The sequence below is a fragment of the Girardinichthys multiradiatus genome, chromosome Y, assembly GCF_021462225.1.
Source record: "Girardinichthys multiradiatus isolate DD_20200921_A chromosome Y, DD_fGirMul_XY1, whole genome shotgun sequence".
Lineage (NCBI taxonomy): Eukaryota > Metazoa > Chordata > Actinopteri > Cyprinodontiformes > Goodeidae > Girardinichthys > Girardinichthys multiradiatus.
The window spans coordinates 14890953-14915378 of NC_061818.1; the positions used below are offsets into that span (position 1 = coordinate 14890953).

General features: G+C 40.1%; 1 protein-coding gene across 3 annotated transcripts; it reads right to left on the reverse strand.

Moving 5' to 3' along the window:
- Positions 1-1460: 1460 nt before the first annotated feature.
- On the reverse strand, positions 1461-23775 carry LOC124864240 (transmembrane protein 184B-like). Of its 3 annotated transcripts, XM_047358930.1 has the most exons (11): positions 23323-23775; positions 20546-20575; positions 19914-20147; positions 14990-15155; positions 10840-10930; positions 10610-10685; positions 9328-9419; positions 9021-9190; positions 5906-6100; positions 5587-5613; positions 1461-2932 (listed from the first exon to the last, which is right to left on the reverse strand). In XM_047358930.1, the coding sequence occupies exons 3-11, from the start codon at positions 20145-20147 to the stop codon at positions 2703-2705; spliced, it is 1281 nt and encodes a 426-aa protein (XP_047214886.1). In that variant the 5' UTR covers positions 20546-20575; positions 23323-23775; the 3' UTR covers positions 1461-2702. The 3 variants fall into 3 exon arrangements, with proteins under 3 accessions (XP_047214886.1, XP_047214885.1, XP_047214887.1); XM_047358929.1 differs by lacking the exon at positions 20546-20575 and having other exon boundaries at positions 23323-23773; XM_047358931.1 differs by lacking the exons at positions 5587-5613; positions 20546-20575 and having other exon boundaries at positions 23323-23771.
- Between the last annotated feature and the right edge of the window lie 651 nt (positions 23776-24426).

The following is a 24426-nucleotide window of genomic DNA, read 5'->3' on the forward strand; positions in this document are numbered from 1 at the left end:
CTATTTTAATGAACTTTTTGTCGTCTGTAAATGCCTTTCTTTTTTAAGCTAGTATTATGTAATATTTTACATTTCTGAAAACTTATGGATTAAGTTAGAATTTTTGAAAAAAGTAAAAGGCTTTTCAAATATATTCCTATTCATTGAGATTCATCTGTATTTTGTTGCACACTGCTTTTAAGTAAAATATAATATAGAGTATTTTTAGTCCATGATGTCACAGAATGTCGAAATGATTATGTCTAAAGCTGAAAATACCTTAGGAAAAACATAATTTTCCCCATATTTCCTTTATTTGCTTTCCAACATCAACTGAAGTCAATATAGCATCAAAACAAATAACCCATATACATATGAAAAAGTATACAACCAAAAACAGCAGAAAATATAAAATTGAAAAACTCAATGCTAAAATATTCAAACAGAGCGTTATATATAGCAATGCCTTACACATTCACCCCCTACAAGTATCTCACAGGGCTTGAATGAACTATTTACACAACTCAAAAAGCTTTATACCTAATATCAAACCTATTTTATATTGTTTTAAATCAAGATACTAAAATCAAGAGTAAAATATGAATTGACACTGAAGTTTCATTAGTGAATTTGACTTTTTCAAACTAGTGTAGTAAGCACAGAAGATTTGAGAGAAGGATACACAAACGATGTATTTGTTATTCTGAACAGATAATAGTTTGACGAAGTATATTAGCAGCCAACTGCAAAACTACTATAATAAACCTATATTCTGCAGAATATAAAAAAACAATACTCTAGGGAAAAAAAGAAAAGGCATGTACTGATCGGGACTTTTTTTTTGGCTCCAATACAAATTGAATTCATTCAACAGCATTTCATCATAATCAACTCTCACCAATTCCAAATGTTATGTTATGATTTTCTTCAGTGACACATTTTATCTCAAGTGGAGATACAGGACCGCCTAAAGTTTCCAAAGATACATCAGTCTTGACACATACCACTAGTCTTTTATTGAACTCATCTTTTTTGCTGAAATGGTAGACTAACGCTAGCATATTTGCTCTGTTTTGGTATGACTTATTAATAATTCAGTGTGGCTTCAGTTGATTGTGTCTGAACAAAACTTGTAGAAAAATGTATTCTCATGCATCATTAACTTAGGGCTTTGCTTTGAATGTCATAAAATGTAATAACTGCCGTCTCAGTTGCTCTCTGCGCAATTCTCTCCTTTCCAATAGCTGTCTGGGAACAGCTGAACACAGCGCGGAGCAGGTCCACATACATATAGGCTTTGATTTTAATCAATCGAGGAAACGATGACCACAATACAATAAACAGATAGTGGGTGTTGGGTTTCGTCAGATACATGGGATACTTTGGATCAGAACAGGACATCCCTAATCAATAATAAGATACTCGTCAAACTGAGAGTCCAACTTCACTGAATTCCTTGATTTATATGAGCTGTACTGAGGTGCCTTGTTTTTTGCCTGCAATCGTCAACCTAAATTGATATGTAAAACATGATTGGATTATGAATTCATAAACACAAGATATACATTCAAGGCGTGACAAAGCCCAGCAAGTAATGGCTGAGATGTAAAAGTTAAGGATTTCCATCATGTCTTGGAGAAAGGTCACAGAAATCACAATTTTCTGCTTTCCTTAAAAGATTATTCTTACTTTTCAACATAACATTAAAATTTATGTACGGTCAGGAATATGAATCCCCCTACAGTTAGAGCCTTCCTTTAACCAAAGTATCATGATATTAAATCTGAAATGCCATTACATGTAAGAACCAGCAGGGGCAGGCCTGATCCGTGCTCAACATAGCATCAATTATAAGATTACAGACTCCAGCATATCACAGCTGGGGCAGCTCAGCAGGAAGCACTGCTTCTTCGGTAATCTGTAATCTGCGTGGGCGCCGTCCTTCTGCTCGGCCCTTCGCCCACGCTGAAAAACCCCAAAACAACCTCTCCTACAGCTGTTCTGTCAGGGCTGAACAGACCATAAACCGAAGGTTGGATTCACTTTCACTTCTTTGCATCAAACAAACCTACAAGAACAACAAAGTACATAGTATTTCCATAATATAGCTGACATACATTTCTCAGACAGTGTGTTAATGAGTTGTACACACAGCATAACATATAAAATTATTTGTGATAAAAAAAAAAGATCATAAAACACCTAAAGCCAGCAGATCAAAGCTCCTGTACCTTTCACTTTAAAGCAGCTCTATGCTTAAAATCAGTGGAACTCAGAGTTCTTTTTGGCAATATTTTAATATGAAAAAAAAACTAAGAAAGCCATGTGTTTTATATGAAGGTGGCACTTATTTTCTCTGGCTTATCTTTAGTGCTGTACCATCTAAAGTGCATTAACCAAATGCTATAAGGAGGCACGGTTATTTGTACTAATCCATACTCTGGAGATATTTCCAGATATTTAGCTAGTTAGCTAGTTTAGCTGCTATATGACATCAACACAAATAACAACTTGGCCTTTAAAGAATCTGATGGTCCACTTGTCACTCCTCAACTCTCTGAGCTCACTCTTCATGCTCTCTCACACCTCTGTTGCTGCGGTCTGATCACCACCATCAGTCCAACATAAATCTGAGCTCCCATTCTAATCCAAATTAAAACTAATTTAACATTTAATGTTAAGGCTTAAATAAAAGATCAGATTCATGTAAGCTTTAGAGAGTCTTAGAACTCATCATCAGAGCTCAGCAAGAGGGTTTTCTCGTTGTCCCCCCGGGTGCTGATGTTACTGTGGCTGCGGGACAGGGACGGCCCCCCGCCTCGCTCCAGCGTGGACTGCTGGGTGTACTGCTGGTACGCCGGAGAGAAATTATGGATGGCGTCCTGGACCATATCCCCGGGATTCATGGTTTCCTTAAGGCTGCTGGAGATGCTCTTCATCGGAGCGCAGCGACCTGGATGCGGGATGGCAAGGTTGGAAAATTAATGACACAACACTGGAGAAGACATACTGGGAGAGGGATGAAAGTGGCAGACAAGTGACAAAAAAAGCTTTTTTATAAAAACCAACAGGAATAGTTTGCAAATTAATATTTTCATATGTGCAAAAGATTAATTAAATAAAACAATATGGTTAAATGTTTAAAAAGATCAATAAAAGTAGCTGATAGTAGAAGACCCTAATTACCAGCAAAGTTTTTTTTGTGTGCTTAAAGTTTTGTTTCTCCTCTGTGACTTATCGCCTTGCAGGACGCTGCATTAGACTGCATCACCTGGTAGAAAAATTATCAGGTTTATTTAATCCAAACCAGGCAATTTAAATAAAGTTATCTGCAAACGTTTTGCACCAATGTGCTAATGTTTGCTAACTCTGGTTCAAGTTCCCACATTTTCTTTTCACAGTTTCTACCACCTGAGCTACAGTCGCCCCATTCATAACACCCTTTCAGATCATGCTTGCAGTCTGCGATCGACACAGAAAGAGGGATCAAAGTTGTCCCACCTCTGATTCAACTCTGATCCGTAGTTATGACCATGAACCATATGGGAAGGCAGAAACCTAGAACCAATGCAGTGATACGATACAAAGCAAATACTGCAAACGTTCAACTTCTTAAGAAATCTGATGATCTGCAGACGGATGGTGATACAATGTTGGACATATTGCACAACAGCCTTGCTCCTCATGCATTTTGACAACCTGCATAAGGACGAAAATACAGACCGCAGAGAGATATTAATTGTCATATAGGAAATGCCAGAGACATATTATGCTCAGTCTCATGTCTGAGCTGCTAGGCTACAGGCCATACCTATTTGGTGAAAAACCCAACTGCATGCTCTGAAAGCACAGAGCCCTATTGACTTCGATGGATCGACTTGAATGATGTGAATAAAAATGCAGTTTGTAAAAGGGGGTTTGTGTATTTATTGTGAAACTAGGATCTGAAAGGGGCTACAATTGAGGATGTCGACCACAAACATTTGTCGACATAAACACTCGTGATCAAAATTCTTTAGGTATTTACATTCTTTTATTTCTTAAACCTTTGAAAAAAGATACAGCTATTTACATCAGCTCCTGGGGAAAGCAAACTTGGCGGCAGTCTAGTTGGGTACCTACAGTATGTGTGTTATTGTCTCCTTCAGGGCCAAATGAGCCAATAGCATCACAGTTTTTAAAAGTAAACAGAGTTCGAAGTGGTCTAAAGTATGGGAGCGTTTCAAGTTAGTGGACAATACATGAACGGAGCGGGCGCCCTGCAAAGTACCTTGGCTTTCCATTACAGCATAATCACAATACATGAGCATCTGAGAAATATATAAATGCAGAGACTACTGGCAGTTTATTTTAAGCTGCTGAAGGGACTCTTCAAAGTTAGACAGTTTATTTTTCTACAACATTTACCACTGAATAAAAGGTTAGGAAATCCTTAGAATAAAATCTAAGCCTGTGTTTGACTGATTACTGTTTTAGCCGTTTGTGTTCATGTTTAGAGGGCATGAAGCCTTTTCTATCAGCTTTGCATGGTTTCAATCACATTTAATTGTGGGTCAATGCCAATGTCAAAATAAATCACTTTTAAATCACATAACTCATAAATCACATGTATTATATGCTGAATAAACATTTTACAGTCTCTTCTATTGGGTTTTAAATAAAAGGTTTAATGAAAATCTGATTATTGGTTCTATTTTCTTTATTACCAGTTCAAACTCATGGCTAACAGAGCGACCTAACTTGTTGACATATTTGAGGTTTAGAACATGTCGAATATTGAGATTTTATTAAAAATATAAAAAAATTATATTCACTTTTACTTTCCTAAAGGTTTAAGTTCGCACTTAATATCTAACTTTGTTCTTTAATATGCAATACTTTTTTAGTTATCTTTCTATTTTGCGGTACTTAATAATGTCAGAGTTGACTGGTAAAAATTAATTAGAAAAAATAAATTTTTTTTGGAGTTAAATCAATCGGTTGCTTTAATTGACAAATTAGTTGGTAGATCAGTCCAGGGTTCAGCAACCGTTACAATTCAATGAGCCATTTTAGTCCTCGGACCCACTGAAGAAATTAGTTTGGAGACGTAAAAAGTTGCCTCACCTTCCAAAAATAAACACCAACTTTTTATAAATGACTTTTAATTAATTTACTTAATTCAAGAACCACCTTTTATTTCTATTTTTAGATTTTAAAAGAAAAAAACCCATTATCTTTTCATAAAAACCAAATGAAAAATGGAAATGTGCCAAAACAAGCATTTTTATGACCTTTATACCTAAAACCCTTCAGATGAGCATAGGATGAATGAATGTAGCTGTCATAAAATTCATGTTTTAAGCATTTAGTCCGCAGGGTGATGATATTATGGAGTGAGAGGAACTGCCAAAAACGCAGACTGAACAAAATTTCGCAAACAGAAATGAAAAGGCAATAAAGAGGGCAGCTAAAACACATTTGAAATGGTAAAATAATACCACAGAATGTTCACATGAAACACTGACAAGCCATCAAAGTAATGAATAACTAACCACATCTAAATCAGCCTTCTGACATACAATACTGGGAGGGGTAAAGACCAAACAGAGCCAACGTCAGACCTACCGTATTGTCCATAGATTGGAAATGAGCCTTTAAGTGCAGCAGAACAAGGAGAGAAAGAGAAGGAACAAAAGAAAGTCAGGATGAAAATACAGGTAGAGAAAAAAGAAGGAGAAAGGAGAGCAACTATTAATAGTTCATTGTGTTATGAACAAGAATCATAGTGAAAAGGGGAGGAACAAGCAAAGACGGGTAAGTTCTGTCCTGAAGCACTGTACCTACAAGGCGTTATTCACCATATTCTACCTGTTCTACTGTCATTACAGGGCTGAGTTACACCCACCTCTGAACTCCGACAGACCCTCCCACAGATGTCACCTACCGTATGAGTCCAGCCTTTTGTCCATGTAGACCTTGTAGGTAAAGGCGTGGCGCAGAGCCACAGCAGCGAAGAACATCTCAATGCAGATGATGAAGTTCTGATAGCCGGCTGCGACCGTTCCTTCACCCACAGAGAAGTCGGAGGAGTTGATCTGAGGAATCGCGCCGCATTTCTCCAGGATGGCCAGGAGCATCCCTGCATCAAATGATCATGCAGAAGGATATTAGTTTCAGGTGTGGTCCTTCAACTACAACGTAAGAGATCAAGGAAATATCTGGAATCAAAACAGCTTGACCTATTGTTGGGCTCATAATTGTACATACATTTTTCACTTTTTTCCCAGTGGGGAATATTTCCACAAAATAAAACTGCGATGATTTGAAAAATTACATTGGGTCAACTAGTTAGAATTTATTTTGGAATTTCTCAAATCAGTTTAGCGTCAACATTACAGATGCAGGGGAACCTCTCCACCATAGTGGCAGGTCAAAGACGAAATAAGAGGTATTGAAGGCTCTACAATGTCTCGACCTCATGAGGCCAGCGTCAAATAACCTCTCACTGATTACAGCGATCGCTGTAGCTGGTGGTTTCTCTTTACCTGAATAACAAGGATTAGTTTGACAGCAGGGTTGGAAAGCCTTTTGGAGCCTTTAATAAACAAGTGCAGATTCCAGGAAAATCAGCTCCACTAATGTGTGAAGAGGACGCCAGCTGTCCACCCCAGACGAAGAAGATGTTCATGAACAACCCAGGAATCACCAAGGCTCAAGCTTGCCGTGGACTGCAAACTGCTGGAGTCACTAGTGTTACATAGCAGTGGGCTGAGAGGGTACCAAATAAGACACATTTTGGACCTCTACTCCAGAATTGGAACTTTTGCAGCTGAACATGTAAACAAGCCTACTGCCTACAAAAGAAAGGTTTTAGGGTCAGACAAGAAGAAAAATAAACAACTGAAATGATAAGAAGTATGTGTAGAGAAGTCAAGTTGAGGCTCCACCTGCTTTTGTCAAGCAGGTGGTGGCAGGATGATGCTGGGGACTGTTTTGCTCCCAGTGGTACTGGAGCATTGCACTACTTAGATGAAATTAAAAAGGAGAACTACATCCAAAATATCAACTTGACCTGAAATTGACATAACTTGAACACAGCAAGTAGTTCTAACAGGACAATGAGTCCAAACACACGTCTAAGCTGGTTTTGCAATGGATAAAGCTGGCTAAAGTTAAGCTTCTACAATGGTTCTTCAACCCTAAAATATGCTAACTATGCTCAAAAGCCAGTTTATCACCAGGAGGATAAGCAACTCAAATGAACACTCCTAATCCTGGCAAGAAGAATAACATCCAGACAGAATTATGCCAGAAGGTTGTTGATGTATACAAAACCTGTGTGATAATGGACATGTAACCAGATAATAGTAAATCAGACAAAAATCCAAAACACAAATCTAACTGGTGCACCAATCTTTTCTGCTCATGTCATTATTCCACGCTAGAGGAAGCACAGTTCAAACAAAAATACTAAAGGCCAAAATGAATGTGACCTTCAGGTCTATGATGAGCGTATGTAAACATCTGATTACAGCTGAATCACTTTAAACACATGATCCAAGAAGGATGATGGAAGCTGATGCCAACTTCAGCTAAATGAACAGTTCTGATGTCCTCAGGCCAAACAAACAACGCTTCACACACAGCAAATTCATCAGTGTTAAAATGCTGGTCTTTTTCAGAGTGAAGTATTGATGTATTGGTGTTGATTTTGGTAGTATCAACTCTCCACTAATGAAACATAAGAGTGTTGGTGTCGAATCACGGAGTTGACGGTATTTAACATTAAGGAGTGACACTTTGAACATCCGGGTACTTGGACAGGTACCCCCCGTGAAGGAATTTGTCAGCAGCCATTTTCTCACACTCACATGGTGCATGAGAAGGAGAGACTGGTGAGTAAAATTTCACAAATTAGTCATCGTGCCATTGCTACTTTTATTAAAATGTGTTTACGCTGACTCGTTGTTTCTAAATTTGGGGACAGATTAAAATTTATTGGCATTTATAACAAGTTTTCGTCGCCATTTTTTGCTAACTTTAAGCAGACCTGCCCGAACGTTAGCGTTTATTTCATGTCATGTTAAGACATCGTGGCTTAACGTCAAAGTAAATTCCTCTCTAAAATATAGTTATGAACAATTTAGGTTAAGTAGCCAATTAAATTTTAAATGTTTTTTCTAAACGTCCTCGGTCGTGTAGCGGGTGTTAGGGTTAGGGGTTAAGGTTCATATTTAACACTGTAAGAGTTTGTTAAGCAACACTGGCTAGTGTTAATAATTTTAACTAAATAAAAAGTGTTAATTTAACACTTTGCCAGTGGTTCCCATATAAACCCTGGGAAAGTGTTCATTTTAACTCTGAGGGTGTTAAATTTGCGATTTCAGATTTGCTGTGCAGTCAGTAAGTTGTTTTTCCTTTTTGCAGTTACTTTCAATTCACCCTTTCAAAGACTAATAAATGTTTTAGTCTGTTAGGAGGCTTTAAATAATGCAGACATATAACTGTGCTTTTTCTTTTCTAGATTTATACCTTGACCTAAATCCGCCCATCAGGCCTGTTGGACCTGTCTAAAACACCATACATGGTCAACTATTTCTGGTTGTTTTTAGAACAACTAAGAGTTAAAATCGGCCAGAGCTCAGTGACACAAAAAATACTGAAATAAATGCGTAGATTGGCAGAAAAAGTGATTGAGTTAATATTAAGACGGAATTTTAGGTTGAAACATTTGGGGAGATTTCGATATTTGATATTAATATTGCTGTTATGGCTGATAACTGATATTTTTAGATAATATAATACATTTCCCTATCCTTTCAACCTTAAACAAACCCCAACCACAGCGCTGAAATTAAAACTACCACATGGTGGCCAACACCCTCCCCTCCTGAATTGGAAATAAACAATAAAGTTTTTTACTCTGCCCAGTTTTACTTATCGGACCAATATGTTAAAAGCTTCGGACTGTACCGATATATCGTGCAGCTCTGCTGGAAAGGCTTCGTAACGTTTGTGTTGATGCTGCGTTAAGCAAGATGAGTGTGTGGTGTTCTTACCCTGCCAGAAGGAGAGAAAGATGACCGACTTCACCATAAAGAACTTGAGCACGGGGTTGTAAGGGACCAGCAGCTCACGTGTAGCAAAGTAGAAGAGGAAGAGAGCGTAGAGTGACAAAGTCACAGAGATGTTGTTGATGATGGTGACGTACAGGTAGCCACGGGTCACACTGGAGAGGACAGAGAAGGTGAAGGAAAAGTCTAATTAACATACATACTGTCAAACTGAGGCTACCCAGTGATGTACTTGGTTTAAGGCTTAAAGTATAAACTATTAGTTTATCAATGGGTTGCGGTCGACTCTTACTTGAAGTCTCCATCTTTGTATTTCCCAAAGGCCTGAAGAATGACAGTGATCATCGCCATCAGAGGTTTAACCACACAGAACTGGAGAGTGGCCTGAGGGTGCAGGTGACGTTGGTTACAGCGGTGGGACACAACAGGGTAAAGCAAGTATGTTTTATATTCATATATATTCGAGATGCACTGAGAGGCGGCTGGTGAATGGTGATTGGCTGGCTAGAAGCGGTAAAAACCAACATTTTTCCATTCTGTGAATGCACCATGTGTAAAAGCTAGCAGGTCATGGTAACAACAGTACCCTTCAGGCAGTTAATGACTCACAGTTGGCCATTTTCAGTATCAGTCAGTAGGTTAGAATAAAGTCAGGGAAAGCTCAGCTTTTTAAAAGGAAACTATTCTCTGCAGAGGCCGGTCAGCCATTCATCCGTTCAGGCTGCTATGACAGAGAGCTGGACTGCAGTAGGTGCTCGTCATTTCACTCCTTTGCCAGATTGGACTTTTGAAGATTTGGCAAAAGCTCAAGGGGCTCAAGGTGTGTGGCAAAGGATGACAATCAGCATGAAGCAGCGAACTGACCTGGAGAAACCTTAGGAACCAGGAAGGCTGAACATAGAAAGTTGTTTTCTTTTATTGTTTTAGACGTTAACTTGCTGGATTTGGAATTGCCAAAGAGTAATTATTCATCCATCCTTTATCTATACTTGCTTGTCAGTGCTGGGTGGTGGGGGAGATGGTGCCTATCTCCAGCAGTCGTTAGGCAAGAGGTGAGGTACACCCTGGAGAGGTCCCCAGTCCATCACAGGACTATTATTATTAATAATAATATTATTATTATCTACTTTCATTTCATTGGACATGGTATTCCAAATAAGGCTCGGTTTAATGGAGAACCGACTGTCCAAATGTGGATCTGCGGAGGGTTATGTTGCAGTTGCTATGGACAGAGCTTTGAGCAACTCTGCAGGCCTCCTGTCTTTGGATGAAACCACAGAGTGGCTCTGGTAACTCAAGTCATGTCGTTTTGTGTTAAATCAATAAAGCCTTGTTTCACAGCAACTGGCCCGTCGCACAGATGGAGAGCCGTCACCTCCTAAATAAATAATTAATGCATATAACAGGAGGGCTGGGAATATGTTTTATATGCTGTTGATTGTGTCTGCACCTTTAATATATACATATTGCAGCAATCCTTGAGCATCATAGGTCGAATTAGACCTCGCACTCATTCCAGTCACACAGCTGCAATTAAACAGCGTGCAGCAAGAAAAAGCAAAAAGCATTGATACCTGTTTGCAAAACCTGAGGAAACCAATGGAGTAGGCCTTGCCCCAGAGACAGCAGGTCCCGTACATGCAGCTCGACCTGCAGGAAGGTACAGGATAACGCAAGCTCAGCTAACAACTTAACGTCAAAAAAATCTGGATCATCTTCTTGTAAAATAAGTGACGTAAGTGATTGAAGCAGAAACAGAGTAAGGATGAAACTGAAAGCTAAGCTGGCAGCAAATGAAACTCACTCAATGGGTTTCCCTCTGATTTCAGCCATGATGGCGCTTTCTCCTCCCAGATATTCATAACACAAACTCAGGAAGTTGTAGATGACAAAAGCTGTAAAAGGCAGGAATGCAGAAAAGATGTTTTTTTAATGTGAACATTGCTTTTTATTAATGAAACAACTCATCTGGACTATATTAAATACGGTACATAATTAACAGTTTTCAATGTTTTACTTTATAAAAGGATTTAATTAGTTGGAAAATAAAGCAAAGCTTCATCTTAGTAAACAACTGAATATCAGGGATACATTTGAACCACTCTACCTGAATAAATAAAGTCCTAAAAACACACAGATGTAACGCAGCCGTAACAGAAGAAGCTTCACATGGCCTGACGCATCTCTCAGAATTACAGCTCTGTTCTGCTGATGCTGCCAGATTCAGGAACCCATCTGCTGGTTGTGTCTGAGCATAATACTAAAGCTGGTCTCTAATGTGGCAGTGGATCAGCACGGTAAGAGGGAGCCTCTGGGAACTTTCGGGGAAAACAAACTCCTGGGAGAGCTTGTGTTCGTGGAACTCTGCCACATATTGGAGAATATGATGCTGATGTCATGTGTGGGGTTGTTCAGACGCCACGTTGTGTTCCTGGTTGGCCCCAGTTTGTCCTTTGTAGGCATGGACCCTGCATTTTAATGTCAACATCGTGTGTTTGGTGCAAACAATGTTGAATTCTATCATTTCTACTCTTCATACAATCTATCAACTGTACAAAATGTTGTAAACTGTGAAAACACGTAAAAATCACTTAAAGCCCAATAAAAATGTTCTACATAAAACGATTCAAACACTGAATGTATTTAGAAGGATTTTTATTTTTTCACTTGTAAATAAATAATCACAATTATGATCTACTTAAAATCCCAATGAAATTTATAGAAGTCTGTGGTTCCAATGTGAGAAAATGTGAGAAAGAAATACTTTTGTAAAGCAAGTAGGCAGGTAGGACAGTGGCATGTTACATAAAAGGCCGTGTTTCTATTGCTTCCCTGCATCGTGGAGCTTGTAGTTTTGTCCCAACTTTAACCACCCAAATTCCTCAGCTGGAACTACAGATTATGAAACTAACGAACGCCGCAGGGGCATTTCTCAAAAGCAAGGCAGAAGAAGAAATGAAGGACTAAACTAAAATTCAAGACTTAACTAAATAGAGTTTACGAGCCAGCATTGAGAATCTGGGTATATTTAAGACTTTTTATGGCCTCAACTTAAGCGGATTAAATTGAGGACTTTTTAACACCTTGCGGAAACCCTGTATGTGTTTTGAAGTAAAGACATAATTAGAAACTCGGCTCTCAAGCAGCTCAACAATGACGTGTTTAAAAACCCGCAGCCAACTGGCCATGTTGCTCAAATAACCATGTCAGGCACTATCCGCTCCTCCCTTTTAAACATTTAGATAGTTCCATCTTTACACTGAAGCTGCTAAATGCATTAAAATAACATAAACATCTAACCCTGGGGTACTGGTCCATGATTTATCAGCCTTTTTGCTGCATAGTACCATGCACATTTAGATAAACGTGGAAGCACTGCACACCGATGGCAGTAATTGGTGTCGCTGAGTGCACAGACTGTTTTTCATCTGCTGCCCCAGGTGGAACCCACAGATGCCAGCTCTCCTCTGCCTGCACTCTTTCTTTTTATTTTACTGTCCAAAGTGGCTGAGCTTAAATCTGCAGCATAGTGAAAACACGCCAGAGCACAGTCAGCAGCAGAAGCACAGTGCTGGCTTTGTTGGGAGTTGCATAATCACAGATGCTGTGTTTCTCCCTCTAAAATGAACTCACGCCTTGTAGCTTAGAAAAGCCAAGCAGTGCATGAAAGGAAAACATTGTTGATGCAAACTTTTCGGAAAAAATACCCAAGAATAATCATTTCAACAGCGCATGAAACAACACACAGATAGTCATTCATTGAGATTGCAGTTTCATATGAAATGCCTCACAGTGCACAATAAAGACAGGAGCATAAAGGCTGCTTTTAAAGAAATGAAGTCAACCTGAACCGCAGTTGTTTTCAGAGGTTTGTTGAAGAGAAGCCCCCATCAGCTTTGTTCCTCACTCATTACACATGTTTTTTCAGCTGGCCAGAAGTTCTCCTGTTCTTGATTTGAGAATTTTCTGACACTAAGATCACTGCAGCGTTGCAGTCACAGCTTATAAAATGAAACACTGTTTAAAGCTGTTGGAAATAACACTTCCAAGGAAGGGTACAGGAGAGGGCCACTCCACACGCTGCAGCTGATGTTTCTTGGAAGAATTTATGGCGAGCTGCAGGATGTGGTTTGCATCACGGCTCAGTTCCTGCGACTCCATTAACCAAAGTATTCACTCAGATTAGGACTATCGGGAACAGATCAAGTGTCAACATCTAAAATTCATCCAAACTTATCATTCCAAAACTGTTTCAAACAATGACCTCTATGACCAGGAAGCTGCTGGATATTTCTGCTGTACAGGTATCAGATGGCAGATCCTTGCACATTTATTTGAAGGCAAATGTTGCCTTTAACAGGCAATTTATTAGGCACCACACAGGTCAGTACAGCTTAATGTGGAAACTGCTACTATACATTACAGATCAATTCAGCACCACGTGTGAAAACAGTGATCCCAATAAAGCCCATGTGATGGTCAGTAGTGCCTTGGAAAACTATTCACACCCTTTATACTTTTACACTTTTTGCCAGACTACAACCATACACTTCAGTGCATTTTATCTTAATTTTATGTGATAGACCAACACAAAGTTGTTCAGAAAGTGTGAATTTATAACCATCCCTCTTTATCTAATACCCCTGAATAAAAGTCGGTGCACCAGGCAGGTCTGAGTTAGGTTAGAAAATAAGATCCCAAAATTTCAACATCTCATGAAGCACTAATTAATCCACCTGACATTGAAAAGAGCATGGCTCAAGTGCAAATCTAAATCATCAAGTGAGAGAAACTGTTGTCAGGGCAGCTGATAGTTGTGCTCATCACAAATCTGGCCTTTAAGGAAGAGTAGAAGGAAGAAAACCATAAGGAGTACTGTTTTTAGTCGGCCATGTTTGAGGTTAAGCAAACATGAGGAAGAAGGTGCTCTGGTTAGATGAGACTGAAATAAAATGTTTTGGGCAACATGCAAAACATAATGCGCGAAAAAAACTAAAACTGCACATTGCCCTGAACACACCATCCCCATGGTGAAGCATGGTGGCAGCAGCATAATGATGTGGGGATATTGCTCTTCAACAGGGACAGGGAAACTAGTAAATTAATGGGAAGATGGATGAAGGAGAACAACCACAAACATCCAGCCAGAACTACAATGGAAAGGTTTCAGTCAAAGCATAATCATGTGTTAGAATGATCCATTCAAAGTCCAGAACCAAAGTCCGATGGACAATCTGTGGGAGGCCCTGAACTGTGTTATTCCCACATGCTTTTCATCCAGTCTGAGTAAATTTGGACTATTTAGCAAAGAGAAATGGACAAATTAACATAGTTGTGCAAAGCTGGTAGAGAGATACCACAAAACACTTGGAGCTATGATTGTAGCAGAAGGTTCTGTGAAGTACTGACTCAAACAGTGCAGAATACAAATGTATGTTACTCTCTTCATATATTTATAAATCATTAATCTGCTTTTGTTGACTTTACAATTATGCAATTAATTAATTAATTTCTAGTAAAACACTTTAGGTTTTGTGGTTGTAATGTGAAAAAAGGTTCAAGGTTTCAATATTTTTGCAAAGCATTGCAATCAAACTTTGTGTTTAATAATCTAACCATCATTTGATCATCATCTGGGATTTGCCAGACAGGTCATGATCAATGTGCTCAAAGGTGGGATGATTTGTAAAGGATTTGTCCGTGTTCACACAGTTGCTAGGTAACTGGTTTCCCCTCCTCTGCAATCCCAACAGGCCTTGGAGACGTGACAACAAAGATGGCAACCTTTGTAAATGAAGACATTACAGAGGCCATCTGCCAGCAGGGTTTCACATAAATCCTCACCATCTTATTTCTAATGGGGAGTCAAGACTTGACTCGACTGTTCCCGGTCTTGGATACTGACCTGAGCTTTGTCAACGGGAGTCAGTTTTCTGCTTCAGTTGTGTACTAACCTTCATAGCAGTCTCGGACTGTGTCGAAGTACACGTAATACTCCTCAGTGGTGAAGAAAAGGAGGCTGAGCCAGGAGTCGAAGGCGTAGATGGGGACTATGAAGAGGATCCTGACTATGTGCCTCTGCTCATTTGGAGAGCTGTAGTAACGGAGGTGCATGTAGATCTAAGAGGATTTGGAGAAGAAACAAGAAATACAACCACACATTTATATTTATAACAAGCTGTGTACAATAAGGAGCTAGAAAATTACTATACAAAGGTAAAGCTAGTGTCTGTGTAAACAAGAAGCAAAGAGGTTGTAACAGAGAACTGATAATGTTTTTCCACTGAAAAAACACTATCTAGAGTGTTGTTTCAAGGTCAAAAAACCCTTGGTAGCAACACACTATTTTGTTTTCACCCATAAACTACAGTTTATACAAAAATGGAGACACCAACTTTGTTCAAGAACAATGGTATGTACAATGTTTTCATTTGCATAGGTTCAGCACCCCTGAGCGTAACAGAAAGGAGTAGTTATAAATTGCGTGTTTAGTGTGTTTTTACAAACATAACTAATGTTTATGCAATTTGTTCTCCATCTTCGCCGTCGCCACAGAGACATTACGGTTCCCGCAGAAGAACCAAGTATTTTGCGCAGCCCAAGCTGATCCAGAGTTTGTACTCTGGAACCTCTTTTCATTGGTGGAAACACCGGTTCAAATCACGTTCGGGAACCGGAACGGGCTCCGAACTGTGTTGGTGGACCAGGGGTGTGAGAGAACCTGAGAACAAAGTGTGGTAACTGGGAAGACTCAGTCAGTCAGAGGTCTCAGGTGTCTGTTCTACTGTTTTAAAGAGTCGTGGCTATCTAGGTGTTCATGTCAACAGTGAAAACTGTATAAACACATTCAGCCTGGATATACAGGTCCTTCTCAAAATATTAGCATATTGTGATAAAGTTCATTATTTTCCATAATGTCATGATGAAAATTTAACATTCATATATTTTAGATTCATTGCACACTAACTGAAATATTTCAGGTCTTTTATTGTCTTAATACGGATGATTTTGGCATACAGCTCATGAAAACCCAAAATTCCTATCTCACAAAATTAGCATATCATTAAAAGGGTCTCTAAACGAGCTATGAACCTCATCATCTGAATCAACGAGTTAACTCTAAACACCTGCAAAAGATTCCTGAGGCCTTTAAAACTCCCAGCCTGGTTTATCACTCAAAACCCCAATCATGGGTAAGACTGCCGACCTGACTGCTGTCCAGAAGGCCACTATTGACACCCTCAAGCAAGAGGGTAAGACACAGAAAGAAATTTCTGAACGAATAGGCTGTTCCCAGAGTGCTGTATCAAGGCACCTCAGTGGGAAGTCTGTGGGAAGGAAAAAGTGTGGCAGAAAACGCTGCACAACGAGAAGAGGTGACCGGACCCTGAGGAAGATTGTGGAGAAGGGCCGATTCCAGACCTTGGGGGACCTGCGGAAGCAGTGGACTGAGTCTGGAGTAGAAACATCCAGAGCCACCGTGCACAGGCGTGTGCAGGAAATGGGCTACAGGTGCCGCATTCCCCAGGTCAAGCCACTTTTGAACCAGAAACAGCGGCAGAAGCGCCTGACCTGGGCTACAGAGAAGCAGCACTGGACTGTTGCTCAGTGGTCCAAAGTACTTTTTTCGGATGAAAGCAAATTCTGCATGTCATTCGGAAATCAAGGTGCCAGAGTCTGGAGGAAGACTGGGGAGAAGGAAATGCCAAAATGCCAGAAGTCCAGTGTCAAGTACCCACAGTCAGTGATGGTCTGGGTTGCCGTGTCAGCTGCTGGTGTTGGTCCACTGTGTTTTATCAAGGGCAGGGTCAATGCAGCTAGCTATCAGGAGATTTTGGAGCACTTCATGCTTCCATCTGCTGAAAAGCTTTATGGAGATGAAGATTTCATTTTTCAGCACGACCTGGCACCTGCTCACAGTGCCAAAACCACTGGTAAATGGTTTACTGACCATGGTATCACTGTGCTCAATTGGCCTGCCAACTCTCCTGACCTGAACCCCATAGAGAATCTGTGGGATATTGTGAAGAGAACGTTGAGAGACTCAAGACCCAACACTCTGGATGAGCTAAAGGCCGCTATCGAAGCATCCTGGGCCTCCATAAGACCTCAGCAGTGTCACAGGCTGATTGCCTCCATGCCACGCCGCATTGAAGCAGTCATTTCTGCCAAAGGATTCCCGACCAAGTATTGAGTGCATAACTGTACATGATTATTTGAAGGTTGACGTTTTTTGTATTAAAAACACTTTGCTTTTATTGGTCGGATGAAATATGCTAATTTTGTGAGATAGGAATTTTGGGTTTTCATGAGCTGTATGCCAAAATCATCCGTATTAAGACAATAAAACCCCTGAAATATTTCAGTTAGTGTGCAATGAATCTAAAATATATGAATGTTAAATTTTCATCATGACATTATGGAAAATAATGAACTTTATCACAATATGCTAATATTTTGAGAAGGACCTGTATTGTCCCAAAACATCTGGGACCTAATCCTGAGCATCTGAGCAGCCCAAATGGACAAAATCCAAACAACAAACAGCGTTTATAGAAGTCCTAAAGGATCAGAAGAAGTCCTGGATCAGCTCTGCTTTCTGTGAAGCCAGAGTTTTACTTTATGTTTTAGAAACAAGCTGCTTGACACTAAACCCAACCTGCTGAAACCTGAATCTCTGCAGACTGTATTAACTTGCCAGACTCGGATACTGGAAGAGTATGAGCCAGCAGGATGTGTGTGTGTGTGTGTGTGTGTGTGTGTGTGTGTGTGTGTGTGTGTGTGAACCAACATGTGGGGGTTGTTTTAGGAAACTGACACCAGGCTTTCATCACTCCTATTCAGAGCAGCAGACGGGAGGAACAACAGAGTTATCATTCATCACCTGCACTCTCCTGCCTGCACCATCAGGCCCCCCTTCCCCCCTTACACAACGTCCGCACCTATAGTCTTTCCCGGTCTGTAAACAGACCCACACCTTGGGTGTAATGACGAAAAGTGGGTGACAACACGGCGAGTGAGCTGGTCCATTTACATGCATTGTTGCTAGGTGGCCTTCGGCTGCATTTGCAAGCCCTGAAACGCGAGCAAAAACACTCATCTCCTTATTATTGCTGAGGTGGTAGTCGAGCACCTGTTGCCTAAGTGACAAAAGCCTATTCTTTAACACTGTATGGGAAGGGCATCAGCAAACAATGAGCAACAAATAATCTAGCCTTGAAGGTATAATAGCTCTGCAGGTCATGAAGGCACACTGAATACCTCTCAGAACAGAGAACATGTAGGCAAATAAAAACTAAAGCTCATCGGCACTAAGTGTGGAACATTTAACAGCTTCAACCAAACAGCAGGTACAGATGAGATCTGCTCTACATCACTAGGTTTCCAGTACTTGTTGGGTTTCATCAGGTCTCATCAGCCTCATTTGATCCAGACTGATGTTGATCGTTAAGTCTTAGGTTTGTGTGCTTATCATGAGCTGCAACTTCTCTAATCCAAACCAGGTCAGAATATACAGAATATACACATACAGGTCCTCACATCTCGTCACCTTACAACCGCAAACTTCAACATATTTACCTGGGAAAGACCAACACAATGTATGTGTATAATTGTAATGTGGAAGGAAAGAGATACATGGTTTGTAAAAATGTTCTCACAGATAAAAACTGAAAAGTGTGGCATGCATTTGTATTCAGCCTGCCTGAAGTCACAGAGCAGCTCTAATTCCTCTGGACTGTTTCGCAACCAGTTTTGCGCATCTATAAACTGATAATCTGAAACAAGCTCAGGCTTAGTCAGATTGAATGGAGGGCATCTTAACGTCAGTTTTAAGTTTTGCCACAGAAGACAGGCCTGGACTTTGACTAGGCCATTTTAACACATGAATATGCTTGAATCTAAATCAGTCCATCAAAGCTCTGCCTGTATGTTTAGGTTGTTGTCCCATTGAAAGGTCAATCTCCTTCCTACTCTAAACTCTTCTGGAGTCTCCTCCAGGTTGTCCTTCAGGATCACCCTATATTTAGCTCCATCCATCTTCTCACTAGTTCCCTATCCCTGCTAAATAAGAGCATCCGCACAGGATGATGCATTAGAACCGAGGTGTCCTGCTGGAAGGTGAACCTCTGCACCAGTCTCAAGTCCTTTGCAGCTTATAAAGGTTTTTCTTCCAGGTTGTCCTTTATTTAGCTTCATCCATCTTCCCATCGTCCCTGACCACCTTCCCTGCCCTTACGGAACAGAAGCATTCCCACAGCAGGACGCTGCCACTACCATGTTTTCATTGTGGGGATGCTGTGCTTAGGTCTTGTTACTTTTCTACAACATGCAGTTTTTTCATGTAGTACTAGCATATAGTTTAGTTCTGACAACCTTCTTCCACGGGAGTGCACGGATAAAGGTTGTCCTCTCAACAGATTCTCTTGCAACTCCCACCGAGATGTTTAAAAACAATGTCCTTCCACTTCACACTTGTGTGCTGCTTTGTGTTGGTGTGTCACATAAATCCTATTGATGCTTGGGGTTGTAATATGGAAAAAAGTTCAATGGGAATGATTGCTTTTACAAGGAACTGAGTTCCTGTTTTTTATGTTTGCAGTCATATCGAATAGCTGATCTAAGGATACACCAAATGAACGGGAAACAAATCTCCTAAATATATCAAACTAATAAATTCAGTTAATTTAACTAAATCTAATGCTGTCCATCCTCCAGGTTTAGAAAGCAGACCTCTATCCACAGGGAACAAAAGACTTTGGGTGTGCTCAAGGTGTTTAGCGCATATAAACATGTATACTATAGAGCACACAAGAAAAAAAAGATTGTATCTCCACAATGTAAAGGATGGATTTAACTCAAAATAAATCGGACTCTTACCTGGTGACATGTGATGAGAAGCGCTGTCCACACAAAGAACCCAGAGATAGCCTGGGCAGTGGACGTCATGAGGAAGATTGGCTCCTCTGGCCTGACCATTGGGGCAATGGGTGCCCAAGAGGAGTTGGACCCGTGTGGGGCCACAGTGCTCGGGGAGCCTGGAGGAATGCCATGAGGAGAGTCGCTTCCCAACCTCTCCGACAGACGCTTGGCTCGCCACCAAAGCTGACTCATCTGTTTGATCACAGTGGGTCTCATCAATAATCATGCTTCATGTGATACAAGTTTGTCCTAAACTAAGCAATTTATGTAAAAACAGCCAACTGAGGCACCTCCTGTTCAAATAATGTAACGTGAAAATGCAGCTGAACAGACCTACACAAGCCTGAGCTGTGACCTAAATCTGCAGCCAACATTCACTGATGTTGGAGAGAGAGAGAAAGAGAAAACAGGAAAAGTAGGACAGTGCACAGATCTAAAATGCTGAAGGCATCGGGTGGATGTGACGTGAGATGAAGACCGAGGGGGTGAGAGGAGATGACATGAGGTTGGTGGGTGAGGAGAAGAGAGGAGAGAATGGGAATGAAAAAACACACACAGTTTTTAATGTGAAACAAGCTAAGATTGGTTACCTCTCCACACAGAGGGCGGGAAGAGGTGTACTAAAGATAGAAAGCACAAAAACACGTTTCTACAGAGAACAGAAATCAGCTTAACACAGTCAGATCAAATTTAAAGCTTAGACTATGATCATTTATATAAAAGTAAAAAATAATGTGCCTCCAACTTTCTGTGTGGTCCCATAAATGCAGTTAATTATAAATCTGCACAGAATGGATGCATGGATAATAAATTCTAAAAATATTTTCTATACTAATGGAGAATTAGAAAATACTTGGAGGCATTTTCTAGACCTTTCCAGACAGTGTAGGAATCCTGATGGCTTTAATCAAGATAACTGTGTGCATCATGTATTCGCAGAGCACTTAGACAGACTGAAAAGCTTATCACATCAAAAGATGCCTAACATGGCCACCGCCTTCATCGATAAATCGCCTCAGTGCAGCCACCTTGACAATAAGTCAGCATCTCGGTGCCAATTCCAGGAAATCAGTAATCGTTCACACTGAAAACTAATTTCATGATTACTCCCCAGCCTCTGCTGACTAGCTAAATATAGGCATGCACACAGTGTGGTCATGGGTGACTCATGCTTCTAGCCTTGAGACTCAATCAGCTTGTGACAATGCAGAAGCAGGGAGCACATCATCAGCAGATGGAAGGAAGTCCACCAATCAGGTGGTCCCTGGCTAATACCCATTTCAGAGTTTTCTTTAAGGCCTGACCTGTCGATTTCAGTTTTGACCAATTGTGAATTTTATATATACAGATTGTAACAAAAAAAAAAACGGAAAACAATGTGCCGCAGATTCTTTTGATAGAGGCAGTGGTTTTGAAATTACCTGAAAGGAAAGAATTACAAAATCATCCTAATTTATGCATCAAATATGTCCTAAAACTTCATCGGATTTTCAGTAGACTTAAAAAACTGCATCAAAGCACGTACTGATGGCTCATGTGTCTATAGACTGAACATAGATTTGATCTATTCAATAAACAAAAAGAAAAACTCTATTTTTCAGTATTTGTTGTGCCAACTGGATCAACAATCAGAGCTGATCAAGGAAAAACGGGGGATAATTAATTGGTGCATCTCTGATAATGAATAAACAGGCTGATGGATGGATACATTTAGACAATGGGATGTTTTCCCCCATCATCTATGTTCTTTTTCCATACTTATTCCTACTTGGAAAATACTTAAATCAAATCCCATTCTTTTCCAGATTATACAAGAAACGTCAATTTAGGACCCGGATAATTCATCAATGTTATTTTCTAACACCAGATGTGTAGATTTAGCCTTGTATTCTGTGTTCTTGTACTTTTTACATGTGACATTTAGCAACTTATTTCTCAATTTCTCCACATATGGGTAAAGAGCAAGGGATGGTCTGAACGTTTCCCATAACTAACACACTCCCTGAAAACCTGAGATGTGCTGGGACTTTAAATCAGGACTGAAAACATTTTTGTTTTCTGCAACTTTCAATTAAACAAATCTGACTTATGAACTACTTGTCTGATCACTGATGAGTGATTGAAGAATAGACTTGGATCAAAATTTTAACCTACATTTAAAACTGTGTTTAAATTGGACTTTTAAATCTGCATTGTGTTTGACATAGTATCCTGTCTTTTTAAGCAAAAAGGTTTTTATTTTATTTTTGTCTTTCCTTTAACATCCAGTAAAACACTTTGGATTGCGTTGTGTATGAATGGTGCTATGTGAAGAAACTTGCATGGCTATTGCCGGAATTACAAACATCGCTGAAGTTCGCATCCCATTCCCAGCTTTAAACTGGGACTGGATTATTGTGTACAAATAACACAGAAGATGAATTCAAGGCTTTCTGTCCAGTTTATGATATGTGCCCTAGTTTTTAAATTGGACCCCACCTATAAGGTGGTCTCAAGCCAACAACAACAAAACAAACTCACAAATTGACTGAAGGTTTCTGAAATGACAAACCATTTAATAAAATGTATCAATAATGGAGAAACGTACTCTCTAAGTGGGCTAGTTTTCAAGTTGCACCAAATCTAAGGTGGTCTTCAAGCACTAAAAACCTTTAGTTTTTATAAATTTAATAAAGGTTTCACAAATCTTGTTCAGCTGCTGTAGTTTCCAAACTGGGCCCCATGTAAAACTCCAAAGAAAGTCCAAGAAATGGTCGTTTTTAAGTTTTCACAAATTGAACAAATGTTTGTTTTTGTTATTTATTAAATAAAACCACAAACTGTGTTTTAGAGAATATGTCATTATGTAAAATAATCCCGATCAAGTTTCACAGTTGTTAGTAATTTAGATATTACATCCGAGCAGATCAAAAACATTTCACTCTTTGAATAGAGCAAAATGGTCCTTTAGAATCAGGAAATGAGATCTATGGACCATAGCAGCACAACAGCACCAGCTTGTAGCTCCAGTAACAGCTCACTGGTCCCAGTGGGCCACAGACGACCGACAGAGCAGCTCAATCCCGCTGAAGGCATCATCTGTGGACAGGTTTCACAACATGGATTGTACTTTGACCTCCGAACCAGCCGTCTTTAGAGTAAGCGATCAGTCTTCACAAGCTGCTGCCACATCAGCTGGAGTGAACATAATCATTTAATAACACAGGAAATATTGAACCTGTGTACGTTATATCCATGTAAAATGGGGCCAAAAAAACCACTGATATCTGCTCTGAAGCTGGTGATTTTTATTACATATTCAGAGGTTGAAAGAGCTCCGGGAGAAACTAAACTGAATATTTTCTCCATCCTGTTGATGTAAGCTTACCTCATTTGTAGCTGAATCCAAGCATCAATTTAGCTCTTCATCTCCAACTGACCATGAATCTTTCGGAGTCCAAACTAAAAGTAAAAGGACTAAAGGCTAATATTGAGTCGACAACAAGCCACGTATGTAATCACTGCATTGTTGTCTAAACACCGGAAACTTAAACCCCCTTCTTCCCATAAAAGCTGTGAAGTGTTGCTCGCTCGGCAGCTGATCCGCTCGCTGCTGCTAGTCTGTAGCAAAACCTTCCCCGCCCAGAGCCTCACTTTACTCGCAGAGAACACGAAGACAAACGCTCAAATAGGAGGTCCTTCGCAAAAACGTTCGTGAAAAGAAAAACAACTATTATTTTAGTACCAGTCCAAAGGAGAGTAACCACACACCGTTACGCTGCCCACACCACAGGCTGTGCGTCAACAGCCGCTAGCTGGAACGCTGCTCTGAGAGCGCATGCGCGCACAGTTAATGGTCGGTAACGTTTTGCTTTCAGCACCACTCCAACTTCCATTCAGGACCCGCCACATTTTAATGTCAACATTTTGCCAGACTGAAATTCCCAGTCTTTTTTCAGTCAAATTTTAAAGTGAAAAATCAAAACGCCCCCATGCATGTCACAGATTTCTAAATAATCATGCTTCAAATATGAAACTTGCTAATGCCTGAGTAATGAAAAATCTCAAAGGGTGGCTTGGCGAGGGAGCAGATATGCAGAGATGGATATGAAACTGATGGATAGACAGGCACATACCTTAGATGGTTAAATGGATGGACAAATAAAAGGATAAGCATAAATGTATGGATGGATAGAAGGTGGAGAAATAGATGGATGATAAATAGATGTAGGCAAGAGGGACACAGAAGAATAGATGGCCAGGCAGGGCAGCCAATGGACAGACAATAGAAAAAGATGGAAGGAGTACAGATACTTGACAAAAATAGTGGAGTGGGATAAATGGATGGAGACTATGGATAATAGGGGAGAGTAATGGAAGGACAGGCAGAAGGCTTGAAGACGTTAGGATTTATGGATAGATACACAGATGAATCCTAAAGACAATCCAGCTCAGTCAAAAACCCCAGATTGTCAGCAACATTATCAATTTT

Coding starts and splice junctions, on each gene's coding strand:
- LOC124864240 (XM_047358930.1), bottom strand. CDS start 20,147: ATGAGTCAGCTTTGGTGGCGAGCCAAGCGTCTGTCGGAGAGGTTGGGA. Junction 10,931..14,989: donor AGTCCGAGACTGCTATGAAG/GTTAGTACACAA, acceptor TGCCTTTTACAG/CTTTTGTCATCTACAACTTC. Junction 2,933..5,586: donor TCCAATCTATGGACAATACG/GTAGGTCTGACG, acceptor TCCCGCATCCAG/GTCGCTGCGCTCCGATGAAG.